At 42.3% G+C, this 10,228-nt stretch overlaps 2 protein-coding genes across 2 annotated transcripts; both read left to right on the forward strand.

Moving 5' to 3' along the window:
• Nucleotides 1-3,766: 3,766 nt before the first annotated feature.
• On the forward strand, nt 3,767-4,462 carry LOC116671595 (cystatin-POGU1). The gene is made up of 3 exons (XM_032502943.1): nt 3,767-3,983; nt 4,171-4,296; nt 4,385-4,462. Exons 1-3 carry the CDS (start codon nt 3,783-3,785, stop codon nt 4,460-4,462), a joined length of 405 nt encoding a protein of 134 aa, XP_032358834.1. The 5' UTR covers nt 3,767-3,782.
• A 3,708-nt stretch (nt 4,463-8,170) lies between these two features.
• On the forward strand, nt 8,171-9,355 carry LOC116671596 (cystatin-C). Its single transcript, XM_032502944.1, has 3 exons — nt 8,171-8,450; nt 8,627-8,728; nt 9,272-9,355. Exons 1-3 carry the CDS (start codon nt 8,238-8,240, stop codon nt 9,353-9,355), a joined length of 399 nt encoding a protein of 132 aa, XP_032358835.1. The 5' UTR covers nt 8,171-8,237.
• Nucleotides 9,356-10,228: the final 873 nt, after the last annotated feature.

The following is a 10,228-nucleotide window of genomic DNA, read 5'->3' on the forward strand; positions in this document are numbered from 1 at the left end:
CACTTAGCGTTACAGCTGCCAGGCACAGACAAGCTCCTCGTCACTCACTGGATACGTGACGCAACGCCGTTAGAGTGGCATATCTGAGAGCCATGACATTCAAGCACCCGTTTTAAATGAAGAAAGATACAGAAACCAATATTTATGATTTATTTCCACAGTCAGAATCAGTTGTTGTATTCCGTACCCTCGCTTGTAGTGACTGCCGTGCCGTCCCAAAAGTATAGACCGTGAAGTGGCAACACAAGCCTCTAATAGGAATTAAACAGTTTAGTATATCCGGTTAAATAGAAGATTGATGCACTGGGTGTTTTATACACGACCTGAAATCTTACACTTGCCTTGGTTTTAGCGTTACTGGTCGTTATCAGCAGCACCGCATTGCCCGTTGTACGTCGCAGGCGCGTTTCCAGGATGTAGTTCCATGCGGAATCCTTGAAACCTGAAGTTACAGGAAACGGACCCATGGCATAAGGTTTATTAAAATTAAATGCATATTGATATAAGAATTAGGGCCCATGTCAAGTGTATGATTCTGAGATGAAAGTCACAAGTTCAAACTCACTACATTTGACAGCGGCCCTAATCCTCTTCCGGACTAGAATAGAGAGTTAAGTTACCTGAATTTGGGCCGATGTTATTTCCACCAGTTCTGTAAGTCATCCTGTTGGCAATATTTAATGCAGCCACAGCAACTGTGCCGAGGTAAAAATCGGGATCGGTCACCGGATATCTGTGGGTCACCGAGTATCTTTTCTCGTTACAAGCGAACCGATGAACGCAGAACAAAAACACAGAACTAAAACAGCATGATGGCAACAAGTCATGTGTTTGAATGGTTACAAACGTCTCATCAATATACCAAATTCACACATGTAATCTATTGCCAACGGCCCACAATGATCAAGGTCCGAGTCGTTCATTGGTTTCAACAGAGAAAGCTTACTTAGTTTTAAAGTGCGGACCATTGCATTAACTAGTAAACCAACTCAGGTCAGTAGGTCTAGTTTTTGAGCTCTTTACACACTGTAGTGAGGAACGTAGTCCTAATGTGTTTGAGAGGCTTGGGGGGTCCTTTGTCACTGTGCCTCCATGTTTTCACACACCTGACGCTCTAGCTACGCCCAACTTTGGTGGCAGAATGCAACACGTTGTTAGCCAAACGCCACATGACAGAAAAGAAGACACACTCTGTTCACTCCTATCTCACTCCATATAAGCCCCATGGTACCAATCCAAAGATTCCGCAGAAGTGGAAGTTCTCCCCTAATTCCCTTATATTCCCAGGTGGCATGAACGCACCAGAGACCCCCACAGAGTCCTGGGGTGAGGTCTAATCAGCCAGATTTTAAACTGGAGACCCTGTGTGGGTGTTTCATCACCCGATAGGAAACAGGTGTGGGTGTGTTTCTCTAGACGGTATATTAACTGGGCTTTGACCGTGAACTAGTCCACGCAGACCGATACCAGGACTCCTGATAGCTACGCAGACCACTTGTTGCCATCGACTGTTTGTCTGGTCTGTTTTTTGTTTCTGCTTTCATCGGTCGCTTTGTAACAACGAACACCAGATGACTCGTGACCCACAAGAATCCCGGTGACCGTCCCGATGTTTTAACCTCGGCCAGTTTGCTGTGGCTGCATTAATATTGCCAACACATGGATGACTTCAGACTGTTGGGGAAATAACATCGGCCCAAATTCAGGTACGTTAAACCTCTTATTCTAGTCCCGGAGAGGATTTAGGCCGCTGTCAATGTAGTTGAGTTTGAACTTTGACTTTCATCTCAGAACTCGTACACTTGACATTTGGCCCTAATTCTTTCATATTCAATTATGTACATTTAATTTTTAATAAACCTTATGCCCATGGGTCCTGTTTCCTGTAACTTCAGAGTTTCGAAGGAATTCCAGCATGGAACTACATCCTGGAAACGCGCCTGCGACGTACAACGTGCAACCCTGCTGCTGCTAACCAACCATGTGTCTCTAAACCCAAGGCAAGTGTAAGATTTCAGGTCGTGTATAAAACACCTCAGTGCATCAATGTTCTGTTTAACCGGATATACTGTTTTATTTATATTTCAGAGGCTTGTGTGCCACTTCACCGTCTATTACTTTAAGGGACGGCCACGTGCCGTCACTACAAGCGAGTGTACGGAACTTCGCCGCCACTGATTCTGATTGTTGGAAATAAATTATCATTGAATATTGTTTCAGTATCTTTTCTTCATTTAAAACGGGGCTGCTGGAAACCAGTAATGTCATTGGCTCGCAGATATGCCACTTCTAACTGTTGCGTCACGTTATTCCAGTGAGTGACAAGGGAAGCTTGTCTGTGCCTTGGCAGCTGTGAAGTTGGGTGTCATACACATGGCTGCAGACTACACCTCTCCAGTCTACGGACTCTGCATTGAGGCAAGGCTTCAACAGACTGAACTACAAATATGTTCACTTTTGTACATTCTTCTGTTGGCTCCACTTCTACCCCATGGAATTGAAACAAAAGTAAATTTTGGATCATTGGCAAAGAGTGCACATCCTGCAAACCATGGGCTGATGTAGTAATACATTGACTTGACCGAATATAAAACCTGTTTTCAATGCAAATCAGGTTGAATATTCCTTAGTTCTAGTACAGTGACATGTTCTTTTATTGTTTCATTGTTCGTGTTTATAGTCCATTGGGGAAATTGTTTTATAGAAAAAGATGAAGCACATATTGAACACACTGATTGAAATTACAATAAAATGAAATGCAAACCAATTCAAGTTTTGCATGAAAGTTTTGAGCGTCTGGACCTTTTGATAGGAGTGTATTATGTCACCAATAAGAATGATAAAGGTCTCATTAGTCCTGACCTAAAAGGTGCATCTGAGCTAATGAGAGAAAGATAGTAGGCTCGTTCCAGATGATCCAGGTCTGCGCAGTCGATCGGCGTCCGTTGCACGCCGGTTAAATTTGTGTCCGACTTGATCCCGACTCGCTCTGACGTCGTGCACACGGGGCAACGGAAATCTCACGAGAGCAAGGCGGCCGCAGGTCTGAGACGCAGGCGGCGCAGTTGCTTTTCACCGACTGCAAGAGCCAGGCGGACCCAGAGCATGCTGGGAAACGCCGGCCTCTCAGCTGATTTAACACCTGATAGGTTTACAACATGATGACGTTTTATATAAACTTTTTATTGTTTTTGAATCGGAGGGATTTTAATTGCTATTTGTCTGATTTAAAGACTTATTCTGTCCAGAACACACGTTGTGAGGCTGATAGAGACGTTTAGATGTCAGAGAGACTAAATCTGATCAGATCACGGATCATCTACAGTGTGTTAATTAAAATCAGCAACAGATTTCATGTGGAGCATTTTGAGAGCTAGATCTGTCATAATTTAAACAATTAGAGACTGTGTACCAGCTGATATGTGTGTCTGATTATATTTTATTAAATCGGAATCGCACCACAGTGTTTTTGTCACTTCCTGTCCAGCCTGAAGGCGGCTGGAATCGGCTGGAAACTGGCCGACTTTACCGCAGCTTTCTGTCACCGCCCCCCGCTGCTGCCGCCTGCTCTCGTCCACTTTCCAGGCGAGCCTAATAATCAGTCGGTCTGTAGACCCCCACAGAGTCCCGGGGTGAGGTCTAATCAGCCAGATTAACTGGAGACACCTGTGTGATCACCAGATAGGAAACAGGTGTTGTGTGTGTCTCTAGACGGTATATTACTGGCTTTGACCGTGAACTAGTCACTCAGAACCGATACCAGGACTCCTGATAGCTACTGCATGTTTGTCTGGTTCTGTGTTTTTGTTTCTGCTTTCATCGGTCGCTTTGTAACCGAACAACAGATACTCGGTCCCCCGCAAGATGTCTCGGTGACCGATGTCAAAGTTTTAGCCTCGGCACGGTTTGCTGTGTCTGAATTAAACAATGCAAACACATGGGTGACTTACAGAATGGTGGTAATAACATCGGCCCAAGTTCAGGTAACGTTAAACCTTCTCCTTCTAGTCCGGAAGAGGATTAGGGTGTCAAATGTAACTTGTGACTTTCACCTAAAAACTCATACACTTGACATTGGACCCTAATGCTCTTTCATTTTCATTGATGTGAATTTTGTTTTATTTTTTTAATAAACCTCATGCCTATGGGTCCTGTTTCCTGTAACTTCAGAGCATCGCAGGCTTTGTTCCAGCATGGAACTACATCCTGGAAACGCGCCTGAGACGTACAACGTGCAACCCTGCTGCTGCTATTGCTGCTGGTAACCAACCATGTGTCTCTAAACCCAAGGCAAGTGTAAGATTTTCAGGTCATGTATAAAACACCTCAGTGCATCAATGTTCTGTTTTAACAGGATATACTAACCGTTTAATTCATATTTCAGAGACTTGTGTGCCACTTCATTGTCTATTACTCCCTGGGACGGCCACGTGCAGTCACTACAAGCGAGTGTACGGAATAGAGCAACAACTGATTCTGACTGGAAATAAATTATTGAATATTGTTTCTGTATCTTTTCTTCATTTAAAACGGGGCTGTTCTAAACCAGGAATGTCATTGGCTCTCAGATATGCCACTTCTAACTGAGTTGCGTCACGTTATTCCAGTGAGTGACTAGGGAAGCTTGTCTGGGCATTGGGCAGCGTGTAACAGCTAATTGGGAGTCAAACACATGGCTGCAGACTAAACTCTCCAGTCTACGGACTCTGCATGAGGCAGGGCTTCTAAAATACGTTCACTTTTATACATTTTTCTGTTGGCTCCCCTTCTACCCCATGGAATGGAAAAAAAAAACTAATATTTTTGATCACTGGAGAAGAGTGCACAACCGCAAACAATAGGCTGATGTAGTAATTGACAGACTGTAAAAGATATGTTGTGTAATTTACTTGGCGGTTGGCATGCTGTGATCCAAATCAAACACAACTTGGGAACTAGAGGTGCATGCTGGACTCCGGCTGTCACTAACAATTGCTGCCAGGTCCTTGAAGGTCTACTGTAAACCTCTACTTGTATCAGACACCTGGCCGCTAAATGGAGCCGAGCTGCAACCACCGTCTCAGGACTATTGAGGCAGGGCTTGTGAACTAATTTTAATACTTAAGTTCAATGGCCTATCACTTATTTTTTTTTTATAATTTGAGTTCTCTACCTCGACTCACCTTGGGACCGCTATGTTCCAGGTACCAAATTCAAGGTTGTTTTTTCTTTTCTCAATCTGATTTCCCCCTAGAAATTAATTGGGACCCTCTTGCAGGTCTTGATCCCCAGGTTGAGATCCATTTATCTACTGTACTCATTTCATTGTACATTTTAAAAACTAAAGTTTCATTCAAAATGTGATCACTTTATAAAATATGAAGCATTGTTCAGTGCACAACATCTCAAGTTATTTAGTTTCTAACAAAGTCCTTAAATTAACCTCCTGGGAAAAAGAATATTAAAACCTATTTTCAATGCAAATCAGGTTGAATTTTCCTTGGTTCTAGTGCAGTGACATGTTCTTTTATTCTTGCTTGTTTCATCGTTAGTTTGTTCGTGTTTATAGTCCAGTGGGGAAAATTATGTTGTATGGAAACAGGTAAAGCATATTATATAAAATATAAACAAATTGATTCAAATTACATTCAAAAAAATGAAATGCAAACCTAAGTTTTGCATGAAGGTTTTGAGCGTCTGGACCTTTGATAGGAGTGTATTATTTTGACCAATAAGAATAATTAAGGTCTCATTAGTCCTGACCTAACAGGAGCACCTGAGCTAACGAGAGAAAGATAATAATCAGTCGGTCTATAGACCCCCACAGAGTCTTGGGGTGAGGTCTAATCAGCCAGATTACCTGGGAACACCTGTGTGGGTGTTCATCACCAGATAGGAAACAGGTGTGTGTGTGTTTCTCTAGACGGTATATTAACTGGGCTTTGACCGTGAACTAGTCCACTCAGAACCGATACCAGGACTCCTGATAGCTACTGCAGAACCACTTGTTGCCATCATGCTGTTTGTCTGGTTCTGTGTTTTTGTTTCTGCTTTCATCGGTCGCTTTGTAACTGAACAACAGATACTCAGTGACCCACAAGATGTCCCGGTGACCGATGTCAAAGTTTTAGCCTCAGCAAAGTTTGCTGTGGCTGAATTAAACAAAGTCAACACATGGATGACTTACAGAATGGTGGGAATAACATCGGCCCAAGTTCAGGTAACGTTAAACCTTCTTATTCTAGTTCAGAAGAGGATTAGGGTGTCAAATGTAACTTGTGACTTTCATCTAAAAACTAATACACTTGACATTTGGCCCTAATGCCCTTTCATAGTCAGTTTCTTAGTTTGTAATAAACCTCATGTCTAATGGTCCTGTTTCCCGTAACTTTAGAGTATTGCAGGCTTTGTTCCAGCATGGAACTACATCCTGGAAACGCGCCTGCGGCGTGCAACGTGCAAACCTGCTGCTGCTGATGACCGACCATGTGTCTCCAAACCCAAGGCAAGTGTAAGATTTTCAGGTTGTGTATTAAAAACCCCCAGTGCATCAATGTTCTGTTTAACCGGATATGTTAACTGTTTAATTCATATTTCAGAGGCTTGTGTGCCACTTCATTGTCCATTACTCTCGGGGACGGCCACGTGCAGTCACTACAAGCGAGTGTACGGAATAGAGCAACATCTGATTCTGACTGTTGGAAATAAATAATGAGTGAATATTGTTTGAGTATCTTTTCTTGAAAATGGGGCTGTTGTAAACCAGGAATGTCATTGGCTCACAGATGTGCCACTTCTAACTGAGTTGACTCTCATTATTCCAGTGAGTGACTAGGGAAGCTTGTCTGTGTCTCAGCAGCTGTGAAGCTAAGTTGGGAGTCAAACACATGGCTGCAGACTACACCTCTCCACGCTGCAAACACCGTCCTACGGACTCTGCATTGAGGCAGGGCTTCTACAGATTCAACTACAAAGACACTTATACCTGTTGTACTTGTATACACTTTTCTGTTGGATCCACTTCTATGCCGTGGAACTAAAACATGGGTAAATACTTGGATCACTGGAGAAGAGTGCAAACCCAGAGGCTAAAATAATACATTGCATGCTGTGATCCAAACCAAAACACTGATTTGGGAACTACAGGTGCATGCTGGGGTCCGGCTGTCATTAACCGTGGCTCCTGCTGTAACTGCTGCCAGGTCCTTAAAGGTCTGCTTGTGTCAGACACATGACTGTTACATGGAGACTAGACACCTCCACACTACAACCAGTCTCCAGAAAGAGTCTTAGTTGAGGCAGGGTGTGTCCATTCCACTTTTTTTTTTTTTTTTAATACTTCAGTGCAATGGTTTTTCTAAAATTTTATTTCTATGGTTTGATCAGTCTCTACTGCACTCCACCTCCAGACTGTTTATGTTCCAGTTACCAAAGTTAATTGTCTTTCTTCAATCTGGCAATTTCCCCCAGAAATGAATTGCGACCGTCTTGCAGGGTCTTGATCCCCAGGTTGAGAACCATTGATCTACTGTACTCTAAAAAATTTCATTGCACTTTTTGGATCTGAAACTAAAGTTGTTTCATGCAAAACATGATTGCAACATATGAAACCGTTCAGTGCACAAGATCCCCTTCTCATCAAGTCATTTAGTCTGTAACAGACTCCTTAAATTAACCTATCACTGAAAACAGAATATTAAAACCTATGTTCAATGCATAGCAGGTTTAATTTCCTTAGTTCTAGTGCAGTGACATGTTTTTTTTTTTAATTCTTGCTTGTTTCATCACTCGTTCGTTTTTTGTCCCCATGGGGAAGGTATGTTGCAAGGAAAATTTAGATGAAGCACATATTTAAACACACTGATCTAAATTACAATCAAAAAAATTAATTGTAAACAAATTGTGTACATTTTGCATCAAGTTTAAAAGGGGCCGGAGCGTTGATAGGAATGTATTCTGTCACCAATATTTTGACCAATAAGAATAATAAAGGTCTCATTAGTCCTGACCTAACAGGTGCATCTGAGCTAACGAGAGAAAGATAATCAGTCGGTCTATAGACCCCACAGAGTCCTGGGGTGAGGTCTAATCAGCCAGATTACCTGGAAACACCTGTGTGGGTGTTCATCACCAGATAGGAAACAGGTGTGTGTGTGTTTCTCTAGACGGTATATTAACTGGGCTTTGACCGTGAACTAGTCCACTCAGAACCGATACCAGGACTCCTGATAGCTACTGCAGAACCACTTGTTGCCATCATGCTGTTTGTCTGGTTCTGTGTTTTTGTTTCTGCTTTCATCGGTCGCTTTGTAACCGAACACTCTCTGGTTGACGGAGGCTTTCAAGACGTCCCGGTGAACCGCACCGATGTTTTAGAAGCGGCGCAGTTTGCTGTGGTTGAATTCAACAAACTCAACACTGAAGACGTGTTTAATTACGCGATTCTGAACACAATATCGGCTAAAATGCAGGTAATGTTAGACCTTATTTTACTACTACGGAAAAGGATTGGGGCCAATGTCATCTCAGAACCCTTTTCTTTTTTTTCTTTTCATTGGCCCTAATCCTCGTTCTTAGTCAATGACTTGCATTGTTTCATTTGTTTGTGATGAACCGCATGTCTGAGTCCTATTTCCTCTAACTATAGGTTGTCGGAGGATTTAACTACTTCCTGGAAATGCTCCTGGGCCGTGCAACGTGCAAGACCGCTGCTAACGACTGTGACTCCAACTCTGAACCCAAGGCAAGTGTAAGATTTCAGGTTGTGTATAAAATGCCTTAAAGCCCAAAACTGGTCTGCCCCAGCACATCAATGTCATGTTTAACAGGATGCACTAATTGTTTGTGCTTTTTTTTTTTTTTAAATTTCAGGATCTTAAGTGCAACTTCACCGTTAATGTAATCCCTTGGGAAGATTTACATGCTCTTTCTCAAAAGCAATGTAAAGTCAACCACTGATTCTGACTGACGATGTGAATTAAACTGTTACTGAATTGTGTTTCTGTGCCTGTTTCTTATTCAATTGGACCACTACAAACCAGGGATGGTCATCGGCTTACAGATATGTTACTTCTGAGTTGAGTCACGTTATTCTAGCAAGTGACCAGGGCAGCTTATCTGTGCCGTAAAGCTCAGCTTGTCACATACGGCCGCTAAATGGAGACGAGACCACATCGCCACACTGGAACCACTGTCTTAAGGACTGCATTTAGGCAGGGCTCTTACAGATTCAACCACTACCCAGACAAACTTTTTTTGTTTACGTTTTGCTCTTCCAATTTCCTGTTGGAAGGATCCACTTCTGCCCTGTGGAATAAGAGTATATTTTGGCTCAGTGGAGAAGAGTGCACAACCTGCAACCCAGAGGCTGAAGTAACAAATTTACTGTAAAAGTTGTTCATTACTTTGCTGTTAAGCTCTCACTCGGTGAGCATGCTGTTATCCAAAATGCACCTAATGATTTGAGAACTAGAGGTGCATGCTGAGTCTGGCTGTTGCTAACAGTGGCTCCTGCTAGAACTGCTTTCGGGTCCTTGAAGCTCAGCTTGTGTCACACATGGCCGTTAAATGGAGAAGAGATGCCTCCACACTGCAACCACTCCTCATTGGGGCCCGGCTTGTCCACTAAACTAAGTTATTTTGCAGTAGATACATTTTAATACTTCACTTCAATGGCCTTTCATTTTATTTCTGTTTGACGTGTTCTCTATCTCGATCCGCCTTCAGACCCTGTGTGTTCCAGGTATCAAACTCAGTAATTTTTTTTTTTTTTTTTTTTTTTTTTCCTTAACGATCTGGCTTCCCCATAGAAATTAATGGCAACCCTCTTGCGGGTCCTGATCCCCAGTTTGTGAACCACTGAGCTACTGTACTCCAACCCATTTCATTGCACTTTCTGTATCATGCACAACGTGATCACTTTATAAAATGTCTTTCTCATCAAGTAATTTAGTCTAACAGAGTCCTTTAAATTAACCTCTCACTGGAAAAAATATGAAATCTATTTTCAATGCAAGTCAGGTTTATTTTTCTTTAGTTCTAATGCAATAACGTGTTTTTTTTATTGTTTATAGAACACATTAAAACACTGATTTAAATTACAAATATGAAACATACACAAATTGAGTTTTGCATCAAGGTTTAGAGCGGCCGGACCTTTGAGAGGAATGTATTATGTCACAAATACTTTGACCAGTTGTTTTTTAGGTAGACAATGTTAAGATCTGTCCAGGGACAACGGATGAAAAAC

Source organism: Etheostoma spectabile, chromosome 21, assembly GCF_008692095.1.
Source record: "Etheostoma spectabile isolate EspeVRDwgs_2016 chromosome 21, UIUC_Espe_1.0, whole genome shotgun sequence".
Taxonomy (NCBI): domain Eukaryota; kingdom Metazoa; phylum Chordata; class Actinopteri; order Perciformes; family Percidae; genus Etheostoma; species Etheostoma spectabile.